Source organism: Arvicanthis niloticus, chromosome 7, assembly GCF_011762505.2.
Source record: "Arvicanthis niloticus isolate mArvNil1 chromosome 7, mArvNil1.pat.X, whole genome shotgun sequence".
In the NCBI taxonomy this organism is placed as follows: domain Eukaryota; kingdom Metazoa; phylum Chordata; class Mammalia; order Rodentia; family Muridae; genus Arvicanthis; species Arvicanthis niloticus.
The window spans coordinates 60,031,496-60,056,586 of record NC_047664.1 but is presented as its reverse complement, the minus strand read 5'-3'; the positions used below and the strand labels follow the sequence as shown (position 1 = coordinate 60,056,586).

The 25,091-nt window shown below is 42.7% G+C and overlaps 1 protein-coding gene across 9 annotated transcripts in view; it reads right to left on the bottom strand.

Annotated features, from left to right (window-relative positions):
- Pcdh7 (protocadherin 7) overlaps positions 1-15,563 on the bottom strand; it is a 393,437-nt gene extending 377,874 nt beyond the window's left edge. For 7 of the 9 annotated variants that reach the window (XM_076938505.1, XM_076938506.1, XM_034508328.2 and 4 more), the window contains exon 1: positions 11,307-15,563. In XM_076938505.1, coding sequence (XP_076794620.1) covers positions 11,307-14,480 — 3,174 coding nt within the window. In that variant the 5' untranslated portion in view covers positions 14,481-15,563. Of the gene's footprint in view, positions 1-2,172; positions 2,939-4,169; positions 5,563-11,306 lie in introns of those variants that run through there. The other 2 variants (XM_034508331.2, XM_034508330.2) reach the window with 2 other exon arrangements.
- Between the last annotated feature and the right edge of the window lie 9,528 nt (positions 15,564-25,091).

The window sequence follows — 25,091 nt, the reverse complement described above, 5'->3', positions numbered from 1 at the left end:
CAGGTGTGCTAAAAGCCCAACCAAACTCCAACAGAGGTCATTTACATTTTAAAAGGGGAACTCTTGGGGCATTCCAAAGTCCAAGGGAGAGCTTTGGAATTGCTCAAACTTTCCGGTGTTCACTCCACTGCTCAGCTCCTTCTACTGCTGCTGGGTTCTCTTTTCTAGACTTCTCTGTAGATTTACTTAGAGCTCTTATTTCTCTTTCCAGACATGCCAGCACATCACCTTTTTAAATGACTGCATGCCATGAGGTAGGGTGGAAACAGAAACGTTTGTGTGCAAGTCTGAGTTGGCATAGAAAATGAATAATATCTGTAGAAATATACAAATTGACAGATACAGAGATCCATCCGTGTCTGTATTTGGGAGTACATATATCTATTTTTGCCACAGATAAGGAGTTCCAGAAAAATACTGACAACCCATATGCTTGCATGGTTCTTTGAGGCCCTCCCTTGTCCTCAGTTGCTTTCTATGGCTGTGGTTAAATAACATGACAAAAAAAAAAAAAAAAAAAAAAAAAAAAAAAAAAAAAAACTTGGGAGAGAAGAGGGTTTATTTCACTTTAGAGCTTAAAGCCAGTCTACCATAAAGAGAAGCCAAGGTATGAACTCTAGGCAGGAAGTGAAACAGAGATCTTGGAACAATGACATTTACTGGCTTACTTTCTGTGGCTAGCCTAACTTGCTTTTCAATATAACCCAACACCAGTGGCTTAGTGTTGTCCCTGCCCACAGTGAGCAGAACAACCCACCACTACCCAACATCCATCAAGTCATCATTACTCTAGACAATGCCTAGAGGCTAATCTGATAAAGGCATTTCCTCAACTTTAGATTCTATCTTCCCAGATAACTCTAAGCAGTGTCAAGTTGACAAATCAACAACAAAAAAACCCTTACCAACTCTTCTCTCAAATGTGTCTAAAACCTGCTAAGCAATCATGATTTTCAGCGGTCAAGGTAAACCTCAGCGATGCTTCCTAGTATTAATAGGTATGGGGTTTAAAATAGAAGCAGGAATGAAGGTGAAGAAAACAGAATTGTTCATTGGTTACTGAAGCCAGGGTCATAAACCACACTGCCAAGTGGAAAAGACAGACTCTGGACAACATATTAGGAGGCCTGACTCTCAGAGATCTCCATCTCACAGGAAAGAAAGATAGGGAAGCTTTCAGAGTATCCTACAGGGTCATATTAAGGAGGTCCTATCAGGTAGGGGAAAGATGATCCAATGGCAGGGAACAGAAACCAGGACAGCCACCGATGAATTTGTTAGGGGACCCACATGAAAACCAAGCTATACATTTGCTACAAATGTATAGGGGGTTGAGGTCCAGCTTCTGCATATTTCCTGGTTTGTGGCCCAGGCTCTGTGAGTCCCCATGGTCCCAGGTTTGTTGATTCTGTGGGTCTTCTAGTGGTGTCCTTGACCCCTCTGACTTTTTGTCTTCTATCCTCTACCCTTCCACAACACTTCCTGGTCTCAGACTGATCTGTGTGTGGTAAGGATGGGACTAGGAAGTGAGGAGGGAGGGTTCTGGTGATCTGGATGTAAAGTGAATAAAAACAAAACAAAACAAAAGCAAACTACAACAACAAAAGAGATCCCATCATATTCCAGAGCCAGTGTGGATGAATTTGAAAGCTAATTCTACTCAAAGCCTAAGGACTCTATTCCACAAAGGATTGTGAGAGTCTCCTTTAAGTTAAGACTGCTCCCTGGCACTGGGAAAATGTGATGGTAGAGAAAGGATGAGGTAAGTGTAGCTCCTCTGAACACAATGAATCCCCTGCCTAATGTGTGGCATGTTTACACTGTTTTTGGTGGTGGTCCTTGGTTGGTTTTGGTTTGTCTAGGCTTTATTGTTTGTTTGTTTGTTTGTTTTATTTTTGTTTTGTGAGACAAGATTCCTCTGTAGCTCTGGCTGTCCTGGAACTCACTCTGAAGACCAGTCTGGCCTCCTACTCATAGAGATTCCCCTGCCTCAGCCTCCAGAGTAATGGGATTAAATGTGGGAGAAGCCACAACCCTGCTACACATTTCCATTCTTATTCCTGTAAATCAATAATCATGATTTTTTAAGTCTATGTTTTATCTCCACATCACAGCCTAGCACGAGGTAATAGAGATAAAGTCTTTTAAAAAATGACACACAGGAAAGAAAAGTTTAATGCAAAATTATAGATTTTTTTTTCTTACTTGCAGGTCACTGAAAGCCAGACTGTGGAATCACTTTATCAAGAAAGTGAAAGGGTCTTGGGGCCATTTTCCAACATTACATTTAAAAATAAACTCAGGATGAAAATTAATTTTTGAAGGTTTGATTTTAAATATAGCATCAATAACATACAATCCTACATATAAATATGATAATGAATAAAATCTTCAAGTCAGAACTCACTAAAATCTTTTCAATCATGACAATGACTTTTGAAAAATGTTTGGATTTCAGACATATATACCTTCTCATAAATTATACAAACTTCTCTTACATGTTTTTGGAACTTTAGAGCTCGGTCTGTTTTGGGGAAGACTGTACCTCTAAAGTCTAAAAATTAACTTTATTTAAAAACACAATTTCAGACAATAATGGCGACATAGGCCCTTAGTCCCAACAGCCTAGAAGGCAGAGGCAGGCAGTTTGACTTGCATGCATAGTGAGTTGTGAGCTTGCCCAGGGTACAAGGTAAAAATTTGTTTCAACAAAACTGATAACCAAACAAAACAAAAACATGAATTTCACTTGAATGCTTTCAGTATTCTTGAGTCTGAGAAGATATTTTGTAATTGATTTTGTAAATTTCTTAAGCTGAGTTCCATCATTCATGAAAAGTCTGCTGCTTGCTTCATCGCAGAAATAATGAAGGTGCTTTGTTTCCCCCAGTCTGTTCTGAAGAACAAATAAGCAAACATGTATCTACTGTCTAGTGCTCTGAAAATTAAAAGGCACAATGAAAATGTAAATGACTATCTTTTTTTTTATGTCTGGTTAGCATTATATTAATTTCATGAAGGTAGGAACTTTATACTCTATACCCAGAACTGGTAGCAATATTGCACATGCTAAAAGAGAAAGAAAAATCTTTTTAAAATGAATCAAATCCCATTAATTGAATAGGATGCTAATATAACCATAGTCCTCCTTGGATTTTCTAAAACAGAATTGATTACTGTCCTTTTTGTTTAAAATAAAATATCCAAATACTAAGTTATACAGAGCAATGGATGGCTTTATCTCCCTCAGTACACAGACACCCATTTAATGTTAAGTTCTAGCAATTACAATAAAGTCTGCAAAAGTGTCTCCAAAATAACATTGGGGACCAAGAAGCTGAAGAAAGTAGGAAATCTTTAGTCACTGGGCACTTGGAAAACTAAACAAGCAAAACCAGCTAAAGTAGCAAAGACCTGGTATGAGCTTTTCAGAAAGCTTGCTGTCACTAAAGGCTGCCACAAGTAGGATGTGCTCGGACCTTCTCATTCGCATGAGTGGAACCTAAAATCCTGGAGCATGATAGTGAGTTTTTACTTTGGTTTTATTAAATCTTTCTTACTGTACCAGTAAACATCTGTAAACTTCTATTCAACAGTACTGAGCATGATAAAGAATGATTCTCCAACTACCCCCAATCTATCTCATGCTAAGACATATTCTTTATCTAGGACCCAAGAGCAGAAATGCTCATTTGGATACAGACACAACTAAAAGAATAACTGCACAAAGAACTGTCTATATATTTGTTTCACACACACACACACACACACACACACACACACACACACTACCCAAGCACTATGTCATAACTTCCTATTTTGTGATAGAAATTGGATATGTCAAACCATTCCTCAAGAGCATGCCACAGGCTGAGTTGCAAATACTGACTGAGGGCTCTTCTCTGTAAACCTTTTTAGTAATGCTACCCATGGTCAGCCACTTCACAGTCCACCCATTACAACTCCTAGACTTTGTTCTATCACTTTTTATAAGTTGGTATGGTTTGTTGCAAAATCTACATTGTAAGTTTATTGAGCTTTGTTGTTGTTGGTTTTTTTTTTCCCTTTGAGATGAAGAAATAGGCATTCGAGAGAAGCTGAACAGAGTCTAGGTTCCTCTCCAGACTCTTAGCCTCAGTCTTGTCTTTGAAACAAACTGAGAGGCAAACGATAATTAAGTTTTTTATTCAGGAATTTCACTACCAGCTCAATGATACTTCAGAAAATGGCCCTTTTGCAAGATCAGATAAACAGCTAATGGTATAAAAACGCTTAAGTACGTTAGGGATTTGTATGGGCTCCAGAAGTTCCCAGCGCTTCAGACTTCTGTGTTGTTCCAATACTCTTCATTATTTGTTAAAAAGCCATTAGACTGACAATTATTTACACACACATGATGAAATAAAATAAAACAAAACCTGGGAAGTGAGGAACTCTTATCTTGGGAACATGGAGAAAATGATAATGGGGTGGGGCAGACAGTGCAACAAATAATTATAAAAGAATCAGACCATGTACATACAACACATAAACGTACAATATCACAAATAAATGCACAGATATACAAACGTGGAGCACAGGTAGAAAGGTTGCTCAGAGGGTGCCAACTTACCTAGACCATGACTCTTACAACTAACACCACTCATTTAAGGTCTCAACCAATGAAATTTAATTCTTAGAACTGTAAGGTTATATTACCTGACATCAGACATAACTGCCTCCCTATAAATGTAGTCCACAAAATCGGTAGGTATATATGCCTTCTGAATTTGTCTTCGGTGACTTTGGTAAATCTAACTAAATTTTAAAAAATTCTTAATGAATTTATCATCAACAACAAACACCTCTTGAAAATCCTATAGGTTTTGTTTATTTCAAGATTAAGAAAAATTTAAGCTATTGCAGTGTCTGTGATAGATGCAGGAAGTCACAGACCAGTACGTTTTATTAAAGTGCTTTAATATTCATGAGTGAGTAAAAACACAAATGTGCATAGTGACATTCAGAATTGTAACACAGATTTGGCAAAAAAAAAAAAACTGTCTGCCTAGCTGGAAGAAGTTGTGATCACATGACACAGAAAAACACTGATCAGTTTACGGTTTTATTTGAAATCAGTATTTAGTGTACTGTTGATGAAGATGTAAGAAACTGAATTTCCCTTTGTTTACGCAAAGCCAAAATCTTTGAGTTATTATTATTAAAATACGTTTTGGGTTTCTTTTTTCCTAATCCTTTTCCTGTCAAGTGTTAATGGTTGCTAGCCATCTCTTTGAGAGCAGAACGGTAGACATCTGTGAATAATACATGCCTGTATTAATACTGCCTCTTTGGTCCTTAACTTGCTTTCAAACTATTTATTTTCCTTAAATAGGGAAGAAAAAGCTTGAAAATAAAATGCACAACAAGGGGAACAAACAGTGATTGGCTGACACCCCACGGCCAAGGGCAGGCTCCAGCAGGTGTCGGAGTAGCAAGGTGATCACAGAGTGTGGTGCAAAATGGAGCATCATATTAGAGTGGAATTCAGCCAAACACCGTAATGTATGGATGTAGACGCATCTGAAAGAAGGAAAATAAAGATTTATGTAGGTTAAAATAAAAAACATGATGTAGAAAATCTCCCTAAACCCTTATACTTGACCACAATGCTGATACAGAGGTCTGAAAACAGATAAAAGTTTTAATCGCAAATTATAGATTTATGAATAATAAATATGCTGGGGGGTGGGGGGGACTGACTTGTCAGAGGAACCCAACATCAGGAGCCTTAATGGTTCTGTTGTTTGTACACAGCATTAGAGCTCAATACAAACACCACTAAATTCCTGAAAATAAACCTTTCTTCCGCCCTTAAAACATTAATTCACCAGAAGTGATAATTAAGATTAGTTTTAGTGGTTTCAGCTCAGCTTTTTTTGTATGTGATTTCTCCCACTAACTAGTGCTAAATAAAGCACCGTGCAGTGTGCATGACACAGACTCTGCTTTAGACACGAGTCTAAGGGCTTTAAAAATAAAAAAAAATAATAATAATTAAAAAGGAAACTTAACGTAGATTCACTGGCACAGCTTTTATTCTTTCTATAGAGCCACAGATAATGAATGACTGGGCAGCCATAGTCTAGAATAGTCTGTGTTTGAGTGTAAACAAGGTTTGACTACACTGACTGCACAATGTTCACTTATCATGGTCCCTTGCAATGAGGGTAATGGATATTCCAGTTGATTCTATGACAAAATCAATGCTAAGAGCCATTGAAATTAGTAAATTTTACACTTTACATATGATTCTTATGCATATTGACATTGATTAACAACAACAAAACACCTTATTTTTTCTAACCAAAAAAAAAAAAAAAAAAAAAAAGTCTCACTCTTCTGTGAAACTTGCTAGTAAACAAACTGGGAGGAAAAGAAAAGCAATTGTGTCATGGTATGTTTAGGATAAATGGTTACACATCAAGTAATCTAGAAACCAAAGCGGTTATCAGTTTTGGTTAAAAAGGCAAACGATTACTTCAATAAGAATCTGCAAAGCTTATCATGTATGATACTGAGAATATTTTCATTATTTTCAAATAAAATGCCTTTATAGTGAAGATATGCAAAAAGATATCCATGGCAAGAACTTATGGCTGGCCTTATTACTGTGCTTAATTTCAAATACTGTCAATTATGTTTTTGAGTCTATGCTAATACAAACCACATCAACTCTGTTTCATGTACATCATCAATTGTTACCTTTCATGAGATAAAAATTATGAATTTTTACTAAAATCAGTAAGTTTTAAATTTTTAATTTCACAAAAGTCCTAAAGTTGAGGCCAAAATTATGCTATTTTTTTTTAAAAGGTCTATTTTTATAGTCAAATACAATAGCAAAGACATAAGTAAACTGAAACAGATTTTTGCCACGGCAACATTCTACACAGAGAAACTTACTGAGATTCAAAGGATGTTTTGCCTCTAAAAGTGGTTAAATGAGGATACTTGGCCTCTGGTCTATGTCATATCTCCAATAACTTTGTGAACATAATCAACATTTTTATGCCAGATTCTTAGTTTCCTCTTATATAAATAGAGAATTGTTAAGGTGGTACCTTTTCATTCTAAATTGTGATGACTCTCACAATTTTAGGTATAAGCAATAAGCCGGTGACTAGTTTGCTTTACACATCAGTGTATGAACATCAGTACATGATAAAGCACTAATGGCCACACAGTTGCTCCACAAGAATGTGTACTTGAGTGCAAAAAAAGGAGAAAGCTCATAACACATAGAAATTGTGAAAACTTTGGAGATTTGTATCATTAATCACTCATATCAACTAATCATTAAGTGATTCATTTGTTTGATGTAATTTTGGAGGGACCATTTGACTTGTTCTATATGAACTTCCCTTTAAAGTTGCATGTCAACTGTAGATCACATAACTGAGTGAACATTTCCATATGCCTTACACATTCAAAAACCCAGGTAATATTGCTCAGCAGATGTCCCTTCCCTATTAGTTATGAGGTTCCTGCCCAGAATACTAGGCCAAAGGTAAAAGAAATATATGCGTATTCACTAGGTTTCATGAAAGAGACCTTGGTTAAAACCAGGTGAACCACCTTGCGAATGTTCTCCTGGAGAATTAATCAGGATGCTGTGTGGAGCTGACATCACTTTGCAGATAAATGACTGCTGAATATGTTGTACTGATGCACAAGCAGGTTGATGCTTAAGTTTCATAAAATGGAACACTCTGATACTAACAGAAAGGTACCCATTTGCTTCCAGAATCAGTCATCTTTTTATAAAGTTCACTTGTTGTATTTTAATTAAGTGTATAATGAACATTGACCAAAATTTTATTAATTAAGGAGAGCATTATTTAGACTAAATCATGAGTACCTTACCGAAGGGAAACTGTCAGTGGAGTTAACAAGATTTTTTTTTTCCCTGAGTACATTGTGACCAGCTCAAAATGAATTTCAAAATAAATGTTTATTCAAGCCTAATTACAAAAATCACCTTATGTTTCATTTATGAAATACTATAAAATATTTTATGTATAAAGTCATTATCTTTTTAAAAAGCCTACCAAATGATAAACTCAATAGGATTTGAGAATAGCTGGAGAACTGAAACTCTATATTTGCAGTTTGTTGATTGTTGTAATTTTTGAAGTTTTATTGAAATTATTCAGCACAAATTTAAAAAAACAAGTGGAATGCATTTCCTTTCTCTCTCTCTCTTTTTTTCCTTTTTAAATAAATCAGATGTACGGTTGTGCCTTTACAGCACAAGATTACAAGTCACCAAGTTTGCCAAGCAACTAAGGAACTAAATGCAAGAGAGACAATCTCAGAAGAGCTGGGATGAGCTTCACTCTGCTCAAATAAACATCAGGTATTGGATGGCAATGGCTTTTGTTTGCAATGCAAAGGTTTGAACTATGAAAGGCTAGGTAGGTTCTACCCTCAATTTTCCAATGTGTGAATTTAAGAAATAACTTTATCCACTATCCAACACACATCTAGAGTTTGTCTAAGTATTAACAGTTGCCTGGAGTATCTCTAGAGCCTGTGAAACCAACCCAAAAAGGAAGGAGAGGAGGAAAAAGAGTGTAAGTTCTATTTATAAACTTTCATTTCGGGGGAGGTGTTGACTTACTACAATATAGTCCCTAATACCACATAAGAGGAACACAACTCTCATGCAGAAAAGACTGAAAGAACTGTCACTTCCATTTTATCAGAATAAAGGAGTATCCTAAGATAGTTCAGAGAAATTATAAATAAAATGAAGACATTCTAGCAAATGAAATTTCACATTTTAAATGAATTCCTAAGAAATTTAAACAGTACAAGTCTCAAGTTCAATAAATTGAAAGAAGTCAAGTCTCAACTTTTAGATAAATTCATCTTTCAAAGAGGGAAACAGCAAAATCTTGTGTGCCGATAACAAAGTTTAATGAAAGCAAAGCACAGCTTCATTCTATGAACATTAAATCTTTCAAGTAGAAATAGACAAATAGCTATGTATGATCCAAACAAAAATCTAGGCAAAGTGAACTGTATTCCTGTCAGATGGTGCAGAATGTAACTTTGAAATGGATCTCGTGTCCCCTGAGAACAATATTGAGCAGATGAAGCTATCAATTACTATCATTAATTACATTAGGGGGAATGTGTTTCATTTGCCTTTATTTTATTGTAGGTCAGCTATTTGCTTGTGGTTAAAACTTTATACATCTTTGGAATACCTAATGGCACGCAAGTTTTCCAAAGTCACCTTTGACAAGCTGAGTGACTCCTTCCCCTCGCCCTGTGGCTTTCCTTTTTTTGGTAAATGTACTTTGCTCAACTGAAAGACAAGTACCGTGCATTAGTTAACTTATGAGCATATCTCTTTGCTTTTCAAATGGCATGCCAGTTGTCTTGACATTAAGTGTTTTTAAAATTCAAGAATATAGATAGCACTGCCCCACCAAATGAGTCAAATTCAGCTTTAGTGAAAACACAATACTCATGTTTGCACACAAGGTTTGTAAATTTGCCATTTTATATACCCATTTAAAAGCATAAAGTTAAGAAATTTAGAATGGAAATGTCACTGTCATAGGGCAAAAATCACTTATTAGCATGGTAACGAGGATGTAAATAGCCCGTATAAAGCCATCTGCACATTATGTTGTACTGATGTTATCATTTTCTAAGGAAATTCCAAGACCTCAGGTGCATATAAATATATGGAATATAGTGTTGTATGCGAATAGTATGAAAAAATGATGTATGCTTCATTAGAGTCTTTCTTATTTTCAAAACTGATGAAGAGATTAAACACCAGGCCAAAACACATTGCTTTCAACTCCAGGTAAAGCAAAAACACAACAGAAATAAACTCTCCACATTATCAAATAGTGGTTTCAAATAAATAAATAATTCAAGCTTACATGAATCCAAAGATCTATTTTCAAAAGCTATTTCATACACAGTAGTTCAAACCTATATCTTTTTTACTGCTTTTAATAGAATATTTTTAAAAGTTTATAACTTCTGCTTCTTCCGATCCAAAAATCTATACTATAAAATAAAATGCTATATATACAAAATATTTTAATATTTAAAAATGATAAAAATTATGAAATATTAGTATTTATTCTCCATAACCTATTAAATGAGACTATGTAACAACTTTCTCCTTTACCTCAATTCTCCTCAGATGACACATTCTACAAAACATATCTGGCAGAAAAACACCATATTACAATATTTAACAAGTCATAAATGTAATTCCTCAGGTCAGTTTTTATAGTAGAACACATGATGCATTTTTTGCAGTGTTCTGGCCAAAAGGATTTATTTGCTGTGTGACAAACTTGGTGGGCATAAAAAGTAAACTTCTGCATAATACATACCACACAAGCAAACTATAACAATAAATCAGATATAGTCGGAATTTCCCCTCAGGCATATATATATATATATATATATATATATATATATATATATATATATATATAGCTGTTTTTCACATTTTACCAGCAAACAGCTATGTCAAATAACACACAAAAGTAACGCACATAATTTTTCTTTCTTTCTAGTAATTCCCCAAAACATCCACAAATATATTCTACTAAGTGCAACTTAATTTTGTTTACAAGCTTTGGAATATTGAGTACGAAGAATTCAGGTGCTGATTGCATATCCACATAGGAGACTAATCATTATGAATAAATGTTGTTATAGATACAAAGTATTAAAAATGCAATTATGCATGACACTTGCTTATCATTAAGTACTTTCAAGCCACTATTTTCATCCAATCAAATGACTATGGCAAGATTTCAAGATTTTTGCCTTGGCTCTGCATTTCTATGAATCAGTGTCTGCTGACTTGTAAAATCTGGCATGACTCATGACATAGTTAAACTTTTCAGTGCCCAATTAGAATGGGCACGAGTTGTAACTCTAGAAAATTTTCACTTAGAACTCTCCCAAACAGATATACATATTTACTCTGCAAACATAAGATATACTATGAATTAACGCTGTCAAGTGCTAGGAGAAGCACAAAACACTACCTTTCCCTTAGACACCACGTAAACCTATGGTCAAGTTTGCAATAAAACAGGAACACATCTCTATCCTATAAGGCCTCTGGTACATCAATGGCATATAAATGCACATCAATCTCCTAGTTTTCAAACTAGAAGGTCCCTTATAAAGGAAAGACACAGCCTCATAGCAGCTGTTCTGTTTCTGGGTGATCAGCCCTCTCTGGGATATGTGAACACATCTGGAATATATCTTACCTGTTTGCTGTACTTGTTACTGGTTTGACAGCTGTACTCAGAGCAGTGATCTGATCCAATTGAAATGTTGTCTCCTGCTCCCACAAATGTGTTGGCTGGTGGTAGATCTTGTACAGCTTGGTGTTTTTTCCCTGCAGTTGGTGACTGGGGGTGAAGCTGGACAGTAGGCAATGGGGAACTGGATTTGTAATGCCTTGCCAGGTCGGGACTGCCAGGCCCACCATTAACAGATCGGTATCGGCCCATGCTTGGGCTGTCTGACAGCTTCTCATTGACACTATCATACCTCTGTCCATTTGGTTTAGAAGCTTCGACAGTGACGATACTGCTGTAGAGTGGCTGCTTAGATTTTTTGTTTTTCTTGTCCTTTTTAGGCTTTTTAGATTTGTCGTGCTGCTGGGGTGTAAAAAAGTCTTCATGGTCTTTCTTACCAGCTTCGTAGCCATTTTTACTTTTGGACCTGCAGTACCTTGCCATCATGACAATTAAAATGATCAGAATCACTGTCATAATGCCAGCAACCACCCCAATGACAATACTGAGTCTCTGTTTGCTAATTTCATAGCTTGGGTCACCAGCTATATCCTGGGTGAGTGGGGTATGCAAACTTCGGACTATCTGAGAGTCAATCACAGTTGAATTGGAAACACTTTCATTGACAAATACATGCACCAAAGTCGTAGTGGACTGGGAAGGCTGGCCACTGTCATTCACTTGCACAACCAGCCTGTGCAAGCCATAATGCTTTTGGGTGAGTTTTCCCACTAAGGAAACCACACCACTGGTGGAATCAATCTCAAACAGCTTGAAAGGATTCCCTCCCACAATGCTGTAGTTCAAGTCTGCATTGATGCCATCATCACTGTCAGTTGCCAACACTGTAGCTACTACTGTCCTGACATTACTTGAAGGTGGCAGCAACGTGTAGGAAATGTTTCTGGGAAGGGTAACTGTGGGAGCGTTGTCATTTTCATCCATCACAAAGAGAGAGACGGTGGCTGTGGCCGACCTGGGAGGATCTCCCCCATCCACAGCCTTCACTCTGAAAGTGTATGTAGTCTGATGTTCCCTGTCAAAAGACATTGTGGAGTAAATGGTCCCTGTGTCATTTTCAATAGAAAAAATGTTACTGTTCTCCTCTATGTACAGGCTCATCTCTGCATTCCGTCCCTTGTCAGCATCCATCACGGTGACCATACCCACAGGGCTGTTGGGTTGCAAGTTTTCCTTCACATAAAAGGTAAAGACATCCTGCATAAACTTAGGGTCATTGTCATTTTTATCAGCCACCTGTACAATCACCGTGGTGCTGCCTTGCAGCACAGGAATGCCTTTGTCTTTGGCATTAACTTTAAACTCATACCTGTCAGTCTGCTCCCGGTCCAGTACTGTATTGACCAGGATGTCCCCAGAATCGGGATCGATGGCAAAAGTCCCCATCACTGAAGAGTCCAGCGAGTAGGCGATCTCTGCATTCTTCCCGCTGTCAGCGTCTGTCGCCAGCACCGTGGCTACCCTCTCACCAGGAATGTTGTTCTCTGGAAAGTAAACCTCAACCACAGACTGGCCAAAGACTGGAGGGTTGTCATTGGTGTCTCCCACCTTGACCACCAAGGAATTGTTGCTGGAGAGGCTGGGGCTACCGGAGTCCACAGCTACTATGACCACGTTGAACTCTCGGGTGGTCTCATAGTCTAGTGGGGCCGATGTGTGCAGGAAGTACTTTTTCTTGTTCTGATCGCCCTCTGTGTCGCTGGCTGGCTTAAGCTGGAAAGGCACATCTCCGACTACGGTACAGGTGACTACTCCGTTCTCGCCTTGGTCTCGGTCGGACACCTGTACCAGGGCGATGGGGGTGTCCACCAGGACGTCTTCGGCCACGTTGGCCACCCCGTCCTTAAGCGGGATGCGCCCTATCTTGCGGATTTCGATGGAGGGAACGTTATCGTTCTCGTCTTTGATATTGAGAACCACGGTGGCCTTATCGGTCTTGGGGGGCTGCCCGCGGTCACGGGCCATTACTGTGAATCTCAACTGGTTCACTTCCTCGCGGTCGATACGGTGTAAGACACTGAGCCAGCCCGACGTTTCATCCAGGCGTAGTAGCCGTCTCACCGACTCGGTGGCAGCCCCAAATACATATTCGATCTGTCCATTGACCCCTACGTCCAAATCGGTGGCACGCAACTGTAGGATGGGGGTGCCCGGAGCGCTGTTCTCAGCCAGGTCAGCCTCATACACGCTCTTCTCGAAGCGGGGACTGTTGTCATTCACGTCGGTGATAAGCACCCGCAAGATGGCCTGCGAGGATCGAGGTGGGTCGCCCCCATCCCGCACTCGGAGGGTCAGCTCATAGGAATCTCTCTGTTCCCGGTCCAGCGCCCCCTTCACTATGAGCTGCGGTTGCTTCTCGCCGTCTGGAGTGTCTGCCACCTGCAGCTCGAACACACTGCTTCGGCCACTGGGGCTAGTCCCGCCGCCACCCTCAGGCGCGTCCAGCCGCCGCTTGGAGCCTCCGGAGCCGCCGCCGCTCGCGCTGTTCCCGCCGCCCCCTGGGTAGGGGGCGCTGTCCGCCGGCCCCAAGCGCCTTCCCTCGCCGCTGCCACTGCCACCCCCGGGCTCCTGGAGCAGCTCGTAGCGCTCGATGCCATTGCGACCAAAGTCACGATCCGTGGCCGTGGGCAGCAGGTAGAGCGTTCCTACAGGCCGGTTCTCCTCCACCGTGAGCGTGAGTACTGGCGACGGGAAGGTGGGCGTGTTATCGTTGATGTCCAGCACGATGACCCGACCCTCAAACAGGTCCACCCAGCTCTGCGAGGGCCCTATCACCGACACCTCGAAGTCCAGGAAACATTCGTTCTCGTCGAAGATCATCTGACATTGGGGAAGCTTCTCTCGGTCGATGCGCCGCTCGCTGGTGCTCAGCTCGCCGGTGAGGTTGTCAATCTTCAGATACTCAGAGCCAGACTCAAGGCTGAAAGTCACCTCGCCGGAGCCGGTCACGATGCCCAGGTCCGAGGCCACATTGCCGATCCGCACGTCGGCGGGGCCCTCCTCAGCCAGCCGGTACCGGAGCAGCTGCTTGGCCGTGGCCAGGCTGAAGCAGAGTGGCAGAAGGAGACAACAGCCCAAGCACCAGCCGCGCGCCCATCCCGTGGTTCGCATCCTCAGCATCTTCTCTTGCTGCTGCTGCTACTGCTCCTTCTAACCACAACCCCCCTCGACACCCCCCTCCTTCGGGGCTGGCCGCCTGCCCTCCCCTCGGTCCTCCTCTCCGGGAAAGGAAGAAACGAGAGGGAGGGGAGGGAGGGGGCCAGAGTAGCGCGTAGAGTCGGCCGATGAGGGGGGGGGGGCAGCTATAGATGGTTCTTTTTTTTCTCCTCCTGCTTCTTCCGAAAGTTATTGTTTCATAATTCATGCAATGGGTGCTAATCGCCCGCTCGCCGACCACCGTTTACTCGCAGTACTCACAGTTCACGGGACACTGCGCGCCACGGGCTCGGTGCCCCCACAAAGTCATCCCCGCAGCGGGAATATCCTGAGATCCAGTCCCCAAGCCCTGGGAAGGGGCCGGAACCGCTTCTGCAAGACGGCGGCGGAGCCTGGTAGAGGACTGGAGCAAACCTGCAGCCTTCCCCGCCTGACAGCAGTGCTAGTCCTTACAGCTACTCGAGTTAAGTCCAATTCACGTTCCAGTCCCTCACTCTAGACCCAGGCTCTGTTTAGGCTCGGGAGGTCCAGACAAACGTGAGCCGCTTCCTGCTCCAGGCTCTGGGGCGAGCAACAAGCCAGTCTTAACTCTGACTCCTCTTAAGCAGCCGGGAAGCCACTCAATGTATCTTGAATGAAAATTTTCACGGCAGGTCGCTTCGGGCAAGGTGCAGAGAAGATGCCTCGCGTCACAGCTCAGTCCGCGACCGGGTGCTCTCGGCGCGCCAAAGAGCAGCCCGAGCCATCTTCAGAGACGCCCAGAGTCGGTCGCTTCTCACCCGGGAGAGCTCGGGTTTCTCTTTTTTTCTTAACAACTCTGCGCAAGGTCATTAGTCACGAAGCCGCCGCCTGAAACCGCAGCAACCATTCGCCCGCGGGGGCGAGAGCCGAACCGTGCGCACCGCGCGGTGCCCAAGTTTGGATTCTCAGCCGCAGAGTCCGTGCCTTCCCTCACCTGCATTCGGCCCGCGTGTTGGAGCAGTGGGATCTGCAGCGCTGTGCGCGATTCAGGGAGGAGATTGCAGCCTCTCTCTCTCCCCGCTCTCTCTCGATCCCTCCCCTCCCTCCCTCCTTCTCTTTCTCTCCTCCCTCCTCTTCTTTCTCCTCCCTCCTCTCCTTTCCCCTTTCCCCCCTCGCTCACTCTCTCTCCGGCACAGTCTCTCAGCTTCTTCCAGTCTCAATGCAGGGAACTGGAGCTGAACTTGATCCCTTTGCAGTTTAAAGGTGAGCAAGCCTGGCTCCGAGCATCCGCGACATTGGCCCGGTGAAAGCTCACGACCGGGCACTCCTAACGGCAATTAACAAAGATGCCCAATTCTGTCCGGATTTCCAAAGAAAAGCCAAAGGCACTGAGGCGGGGGTGGAGGGGGAGGTGGAGTCAAACAGAGCTGCCAAGTAGCTTAAAAAAAAAAAATCTAGTTTGCCAAAGGGAGAAAAAGTGCCAGTCGGCTGTTGTCTCGGAAGTGCCCTGGCGCGGCGGGTGAATTCCGCAGTTGTCTCGTCCGCTTTCGCGTCTAGCAGAGTCTGGTGCGCGCGCTCCCGCCGCCTCTCCGGCTGTGGCCGTTCCGAGACACTGACTCGCTACGGGGAAGCTCCTACTCTCGCTACCCCGTAGCCGGAAACCCGCAAGTTTGTATAAAGTGATGGTTGCAGCGGGAAGCCCGCGGGCTCCGGACTCAGACTTGTCCCCGAATTAGCGGCGGTGGTATCCGAAACTACACAGTTAGGGAGAACCAGGGAGGAGGGCCCAGGGAAGGGAGGCGGGAGGAAGGACCAGCCAGCCGCGGCGCTCACGGAAGCCAGGCTCCGGTGCGTGGGACCGACTGAGGACTGCCCAATCTCAGCCCCTATAAGCCAAAGTCTAGTCTTCCTAGGCAGTTTGGGTGGGGGTGGGGATGATTGCCCCCCACCCCTCCAGGGCTGCTAGATTTCCCTTTGACTAAACCCGGCTGCGTGGGTAAGAGCTGAAGTAAGGGTGTTAGTACACCTTCATCCCACCTCTACTCTCAGACAATGCCCCCCACACCCACCCAACTCCCACCCGCAACGTGTCTTCTTTTCGCAATTTAGCATCTGGGTTAGTGAACTGCTACTGGTAGGCTGAGGAGGACGTCTGAGTTCCGAAATGCAAGCTTGTGTTCTGCAAAACCACGACAGGCTGCAGTAGTGAAGAGAGATCATCAAACTCCAGAGAGAGCCAGAGAGGATCCTTTTTTGGAGCACAGACTTTGGAGGTCTGGGTTGGGGACGGGAGAATGCCTGGCTTTGTTTAAATTCTTGGAATTCCTGTCATCCGGCTCTCGCTGGGGATAGACCGAGTGTGCACGCGCCTGGGGAATAAGACACATGCTAGAAGCCTGGATGTTATTTTCTGTGCAGAGCCTGCAGCTTTTAGTAACTGGCAAAGTGTAGCGTCACCTATCTGGATATAAGGGAAATAAACTTTAATGGCAACTTTGTGTACCGAGTATGCTTAACGTCTTTTCTCTCCTCTTTGACTTTGTGCCTCGTGATCCTCCCTGCCGTTCCCTGGCGTGAGGCTTCCCCGGTTCTCACTCATGACCACCGCAGTCTGCCAAGTCAGATCCCAGGGCTGCTGTTTTTTTTTTTTTTCCCCGAACTGAAGCCCACTTCTCATTTATTTCATACTGTCGAAGGAAAGACCCTCTACCGAAAGATTAAAAAAGACGAAAGAAGTAGTTGCTACTTGGGTAGAGTCCTTACTATCTCGAAAAATGTTGCTGGGAATTTAAGGGCCCCTTTAAAGACAAATTTACACCCCTCCTCCCCCCGATCCAAAGCTCACAGAATCAATTTTACTCGCTGTGAGACGAGAGTGAGGAAGCAGAATGATTTAAATAAGTCAAATACCAATAAAGTCTAGGAGCGAAGGAAGCGCGCGGTTGTTTGGAGGAGCGCAGCGAAAAGGAGTGTGTTTGGGGGGCGGGGGAGCGGCAGTGGTTTTCAAGCTCTCCCGGGAGGGGCGGGGGTGGAAGCGCAGAGGACCGAGCCCTGAGTAGTAAGTGCCAGGAGCTGGCGAATATTTCCCTGTCCCATAAAGCAGCATCTTTCCGGGAGGGGTGGCTCCTCCTCCTCCTCGGAGAGAACGGCCATCCCCGTAACCCTCTGGCCGCCACCACCAGAGCTCTTAGCTCTGTATCTGCAGCATCAGCGAGAAAAGCCTGGCGCGCAGGCTCAGTGCGCACCGCCGCAGTCTAAAGGAGGGGGCTGGCGCCGCAGCGCCTCAGCGGCCGACGAAGTGGCAGTAACGCGGTGTCCCCTTTACATTTGGAAGAATAGAGGTTTATCTGAATGCCTGCTTTCTCCCGATCCAGACTGGAATGGGAAGGGGGGACGTCACCTCCACTGCGAGGCTTTGCGCCGTGCATTCCGATGCGTGGCGGTGTGGCACACTGCACTCGTCGCCTTACTAGAATTTTGCAAACTTCAGCCACTCGCGTGGGCAGAAAGACATTATGCACTCCCTCTTCCCTTGCCAGACCATAAACTTGAATAACCCTCCTCTGCCTCTTCTGCATTTTCCCGCCGCTCTTGACAAGGGTGGAGGGAGGGACGGCGTGGTCTACTCTTGCCTAGAGTTTGTATGTATTTCTTCCATGATGACTAGGGGAAGAGGGGGCATGTATTTCTTCCACGATGAACAGGGGTGCAGCGCGTCCTTCACAGTGGAGTGGTTTCCTCTGAGAGAGGGAGGTAACCTCCTCCCGCCCTCCCCACTTATCCCCACCGACTCTGCCGCGGAGCCAAGCCAGCGTGGGAAATGGGTCCGACGTGTACTGCATGGAGAGCAGCACGGCCAGGCTGCTCTTGGGCCAAGAAACCTTGCTCTGCTCCCTCCCCCACCACTCGCCAGCTCCGACCTTTTCGCCAGAGCAGCCAAGAAGTGGCAGCTCCTTTGCCCCCCAGAGTGGTTCCTGTGGACGGAATGGAATGGGCGGGAAGAGGGCAAAGGGGGGTAAAGGGGGTGACACTCTCCTAGCGCCCTTGCGGCGGCCGCTACTCTCAATCCTCTTCCGCCCCCTGTCTGGGCACTGACACCCTCGCTCCAGCCTCCAGCCGGTGCTCAGGGTGAATGAAGGCGAGCAGCAGTCCCCCCACCCCCGCCCCATTTCCGCAGTCTTAGAGCCAGTGTCACAAGTGCTCAGCAATTTCATTAAATGGAACCCAGGGACTTAATCCTCCCTGTAGCCCAGCTCACCAGGGGAATGTGATATCCGGATTCTCTCCCACCCACAGACCCCACCCGGTCTCTCAGACCCGAGGCCGCTTTTATCGTCTCAACCTGAGAGGCAAGGTTCACCAGGAAATGGGATCAAAAAGTGTAACCGGCTGCAAGAAATTAAAGAGGTTGCAGTTGCTTCTGCCGCCGCCGCGGCTTCTCTGGCAGGCAAAACAGAAAAGGAGTAGTGTTCTAAAGACTGCCTTGATCAGTAACGGGACGTCAACATTTGGAGGAAGCAAAACGTTTTAGAGAATATTGAAACGTTGACGATGCACATTTCTTTTCTTTGTTATTTAAAAGGAAATGCTCCGTGATACGCATACATATGAAACAAAGCAGACATGAAAATGAAATTAAGTAAAATCTAGCTACCCCATGCTAATATATGTTAAAGAAAATCCGGATTGTTCTTCTTTGCCAAACGTCGTCCTCCAAACTTAACAGTTCAAGTACTTTTCAGTTAAGGATGTCGGTGACAGAGCGGGGTGTGGAGAGGGGATAGTGTTTGGGGTCCCTTAGGAGGCTTAAGACTTTTTTTAAAAAAAGAAGACTGGCAAAAAGTAAGGACAACAAAGTTTGTAGTGAGGCTAAGAAGCAAGTGCCATCGGCAGGGTTTCAGGGTCGGGAGTCTTTCGTTTATAATAGACGCTCTATTATTCACAAGAATACGAGAAAAAAGGTTAAATACAGTAAACATGATAGTCAGACCTGGAGAGAAATATAAAGCAGTAAGTACAAGGGAAAGGGAGAAAGTGACTCAAGAACTCCACCAAGGGACAAACAGAGGAAATGACACCCAACATCTCCAAATGCAGTGACCTTTCATCCTTAAAGAAAGGTTCTCTTCCAGGCCCTCCTTCTTCTTTAGGTGCGGATACATGCAGTGCCTAGGTGATCAACAAGTTCCCTAACTACAGTATTTATAAACACTTCCCTATTAAGTAAATACTTTTAAACAGCAGAGGAAACAATTTGTAAATGTCTAGTACCAAAAAAAAAAAAAAAATACCAAAAAGCAAAAACGACAATGATTGTTCTTGGGTAGAGACTTTTGGCTACATTTTTTTTTTCAGCTTGAACTACTAAAGTGTGGTAGACTGAAGTGGTTGAATAATTCATTGCGATAACAGCCTTTTGATGGACATTAAAACTCAGCAATTTAAATAAGGAAACCACAGACTTCCTTTTAGGCAGGTAGCAACTGCTTCCATCAGTGGTTACTTAATTGGTCTCTAGCCAAGAAATAACATCTTCTAACCTATTTAAATCTTGTGTGTAAGCTATATATTACAGAAGTAAAAAGAACACAAGTTAGATGCTGCACTAAACGGATTCTCACAGCCTATTGGCTAACTGTAAAACACAGAAACAAGGCTGGTGTGATAGCTAGATTTTCGAAGGTTAAAAAAATCCTTGCAGATAAAATTTAATTATATAAGCATTAACTCATAAACTATGTGATTTTTATATTTCATTAGAATGCTTTAAAATAATTTAAGGAGCTTGATAGAAAAGATTTTCACTTTAAAATTGGCAAAGGTTTATGGTTGGTTGTTTTTCCATTTATACAGTTTTAATTTGCCAAAATATTCATTCTACACGGTTTCCAACTTATGTGTCACATTAAAAAGGTCCAACTAATTACACTGAGAGAGACATTGTGCCTTATTTACAACAATTTATGGGATATTTCAAATTTATTATTTTTTCACATATTGTCAACAATCTTAAGTATTTTGAGATTTTGTATTAATACTTAATACTTAAGTATTAAGAGATTTTGCCAAATTTAGGCAAGTGTTTGGGGAAAGACTTTTGGCAGTTTAAAAGCAGTGCATTCTACTGATCATCACTTGAAGCTACTGTCAATAACTACGGTAAATTTGAATGTACCAGTGCAATCTGCATGATGGACTGGACACATGTACTATCTTTTCATTATGGAGGCAGGATATATCAAAAGTAACTGTAAGCAATTACACTGATGAAATATATATACATATATATATATGTATATATATATGTATGTATATTTCATATATATATGTGTGTGTGTGTATACACACATATATATGAACATATTCATATACATACATACATACATATATAAAACATCTGATGGGGAAAGAGGATCTCATTATAATAGCCCAAGTAAGTAAAGGTTGTATTAAAACAGATGACCATGCTCATACAAGAAACTATTGAAAATTATTAATTACCTGTAAAATGTTGACTGCATTTTTTTTCTTTTTTTTATTAGATATTTTATTTACACTTCAGATGGCATCCCCTTTCTCCATTCCCCCCCCCCACCCCCCCTTAGGAAATCCCTATCCCATGCCCCCTTTTCCTTTTTGCATTTATACATTTTTTAAAAATAATGTTAATCATAGGCTTTATAAGTTTGGAATTGTTCAATCAGAGGTATAACCCACTGACCAACCTAGATATAACATCTATCTTTGACTGGTGGAGATACTTGAACCTCTGCCTCCCTGTCTCTCCCCTCTTTCTCTCTTTCTTCACCTAGCTTCTCCTCTCTTTCTTCTTCTTCTCTTCTTACTCCTTTTCTTCCTCTCAGTACTCCTCCTACCTTAGCTCCTCCTACACATCACCCTTCCTGTTAAAATGAAACTTTTCTCTCAAAATACAATTAGAACATAATTATGCCAATTTGTACCAGTGAGGTACAAGATAGTCCTAATACCCAGTCTGTCCTTTTGTTGAATAACCAGCTCCTCTGTCATCTATTCTAACTAAAACATGTAGTTCTGAACCTGGCTTTAGGATGAATGTCAGCTGACAACCATCCACTCAAGTCTTTTCTCTTAAGGTCAATAGCTATATGTTTTCAACCCCATCAGAAATCCAGAATGACTGAGTTAACTATAATTGTGGGAAGCACAAATCATAGTTTCTAAAACTTAGCCAATTTATAGAGACCTCTGAACACCTGGACACTCGCTCTACTTCAAAACGTTGGAGCATCTGTTCTTCTGCCTTCTGGCCCAGGATCATCTGACAGACCTTAGTGCTGCAGAATTATTAAGGGCTGATTACTCTGTCTAGGCAGATATAATCAGTCGACTATTCTGCAAGTGTGTCCTTTTCTGGACAGTAATTTGTCTGTAGAAGGAAAGTGGCAATTCTTGCCTAGTGGCTGTCTCACCACAACTGGAGTAACTCCAAGGATGCTCAATTTCTTCTTAGAATTCAATATAGGAAGCTGTCTGGAGCAGACAGGTCTCTAATGAAAATGAACATTAATACTGAAATGTTTGTCATGTCAATTCTAAGGATTTCTGATGTTTTGAAAACCAGCTATCCATGTAAGGTAATCTGGACTGTTGCCTGTTAACTCCACTCAGCTATTTCTAAATAAAACATAGAGTGTAGAGTGAAAAATTATAAAGGCCATCTTATGAAATATGTGTAATTTTTTCGCCTTAGACCTTGGGCAGAAAAGCACCTGTCAGCAGGTTTGGGTCCATCTAATTAGTTACAGAGGAGGGGGAGTTACAGTACAAAGGCCTGTTAAGAACATACCAGAAACTGACTGGCCAAGTTTTTCACTCTACAAGAGAGCACCCTTATAATAAACTCCAAGCCATGAATTTGCTATAGTCCCTTAACTCACAGGCTGACCATCTCAAATCAGTTAAAAAAGTTAAAGAAGGACTGGGTCTAAGCTTTGTATTCCTAAATGTGTTATACTGGTACAATGCCTATGGGAGTAACAATATTCATCTCACTCTTATATCACTAAGAAGCTCAAGCCAATGAAAATCTTAAAATTTGTAAACAAAGTAAATTGGTGCCATTTAAGAATTTATATCTTCATCTTGATATTAATTATACAGATTTCTACTAATAGGTTATAGCTATGCAATAAACCCTAGCTAATCCTCTCTATTCTGACAAAGCCACTACTTTTCCCTAGAGAGACAGCCCAACATTTACCACCTTAGTCCCCAAGCCCAGGGAATAGGGGCGCTGACTCATCATTAGCTTCTTCAAGCTGATTATGGGCGTTGAGATATTAGAAGAGGAGTCGGGTGGGGGGGGAGAGCAAGTTGACAATCCTCTGATGCTGTGTCTTCGCTGCCTCCAGATGGAATTCCCGGACCTCAGAGATTTGAGCAGGTCTGCCCAGCTTGCTTGTTGAGTAGATACACCAAGGCTGATCATTCTGCAATATACAATTCTCAAAACAACTTTTAGTATAAAGATAGTTTTTTTTTTTTTAAAGAGGGCTGACATTTTATTAAGAATGTTGGTTCTAACCGCTTTTCTATTTTTTCCCCTCTTTTATTGGATATAATATTTACATTTCAAATTTTATCCCCTTACCATATTTCCCCCACCACCCAGGAACCCCTTATCCCATCCCCCCTCCTCCTGCCTCTATGAAGGTGTTTACCCACCTACTCCCAGCCCCCCTCCCCACCCTCAGATTCCCCCCCCCCCGTGCTCAGCCTTCAGGGTACCAATGATCTTGTCTCCCACCTATGCCCAACAAGGCCATCCTCCCCTACATATATAGCTGGAGTCATGTGTCTCTCCATATGTGCTCCTAGGCTGGTGGTTTAGACCATGGGGAGCTCTGGCTGGTTGGTATTGTTGCTCTCCTCACAGGGCCACCAGCCCTTGAGGTTCCTTCTATTTACTCTCTAACTCCTCCATTGGGAACCTTTGATCAGATTAATGGATAGCTGTGGGTATCTGTCTCTGGGTCTGTCCGACTCTGGGGGACCTCTAAGGAGATAGCCTTATCTGGCTGCTGTCAGCTTTCCCATCCTGACATCCCTATCAGCATCTATTTTTGGTGACTGCCCATGGAATGAATACCCAGATGGAATGGTCTCCCTACAACCCCCCCTTCAGATTCTGTCCCACACTTTATCTCCATATTTGCTCCCTTGGGTATTTAGTTACTCCTTCTAAGAAAGACCTAGGCATCCTTACTTGTTCTTTCTTCTTCATGAGCTTCATGTCGTCTGGTAGTTGAATCTTTGTTGTTTCAGCTTTTTGGGCTAATCTCCGCTTATCAGTGAGTAAATACCATGTGTGTTCTTTTGTGATTGGGTTACCTCACTCAGGATGATATTTTCTAGTTCCATCCATTTACCTAAGAATTTCCAAAATTCATTATTTTTAATAGCTGAGTAATATTCCATTGTGTAAATGTACCACATTTTTTGTATCCATTCCTCTGTTGAAGGGCATCTGGGTTCTTTCCAGCTTCTGGCTATTATAAATAAGGCTGCTATGAACGTAGTGGAGCATATGTCTTTGTTATTTGTTGGGGCATTTTCTGGGTATATGCCCAGGAGTGGTATAGATGGGTCCTCTGGTAGTGCTATATCCAATTTTCTGAGGAACCACCAGACTGACTTCCAAAGTGGTTGTACCAGCTTGCAACCCCACCAACAATGCAGGAGTGTTCCTCTTTCTTCACATCCTCTCCAGCATCTACTATCACCTGAGTTTTTGATCTTAGCCATTCTGACTGGTGTGAGGTGGTATCTCAGTGTTGTTTTGATTTGCATTTCCCTGATGACTAAGGATGTTGAACATTTCTTAAGGTGCTTCTCAGCCATTCCAGTTTCCTCAATTGAGAATTCTTTGTTTAGCTCTGTACTCCATTTTTAATGGGGTTATTTTGTTGTTTGGTGTCTAATTTCTTGAGTTCTTTGTAAATATTCGATATTAGCCCCCTTGAGCCTGCCTTTTGCCATCTGGTTAAATCTAGTGCTACCTGTGCTTCTGTCTCTGATTGTAGCCTGCCTTTCCAGTTGTCTCGCTTGTGTTTGGTCTTCTAGGGGTCCAGATGTCTCTATGATTTTTTCCTGCTGGATGATTATGGTGGTATCTCTAGGATGCCTCAGGATATGGTGCCTCCAAGGTAGCAGTCCAGCTATTTTGTCTGCTGTTCTGGGTGCAGTGTCTCCTCTTGGATATCTCAGGATATGTGTTTGACACTCTGAGTTCAGTTGTTCCTCTGTGGCTCTTGGTTGAGTGGACCTTCCAGTATGTCTCAGGCAGAATCCAGGGTCCACACAACTGCAGACCTGGCAGAGGTCTGGTCTAGGCCTCAGACCAGGGAGATGGGCATAAGGGGGGGTGCTAACCGGCAGGGACGGGGTGGGGGTGTATCTGCTGGATTCTGAGCACTCAGGGCACCCCAGCTATGGAGTTCGGGGTAGTATGTGGGTTTTCCTACCTAAAGCTTGTTGTGGGATCTGTGGAGCCCCCCAGAAATGTGTCTGGCAGCAGTAACTGGGGTGCCAGTTTTTATCACTACTGCTCTGTAGTACAGTTTGAGGTCCGGA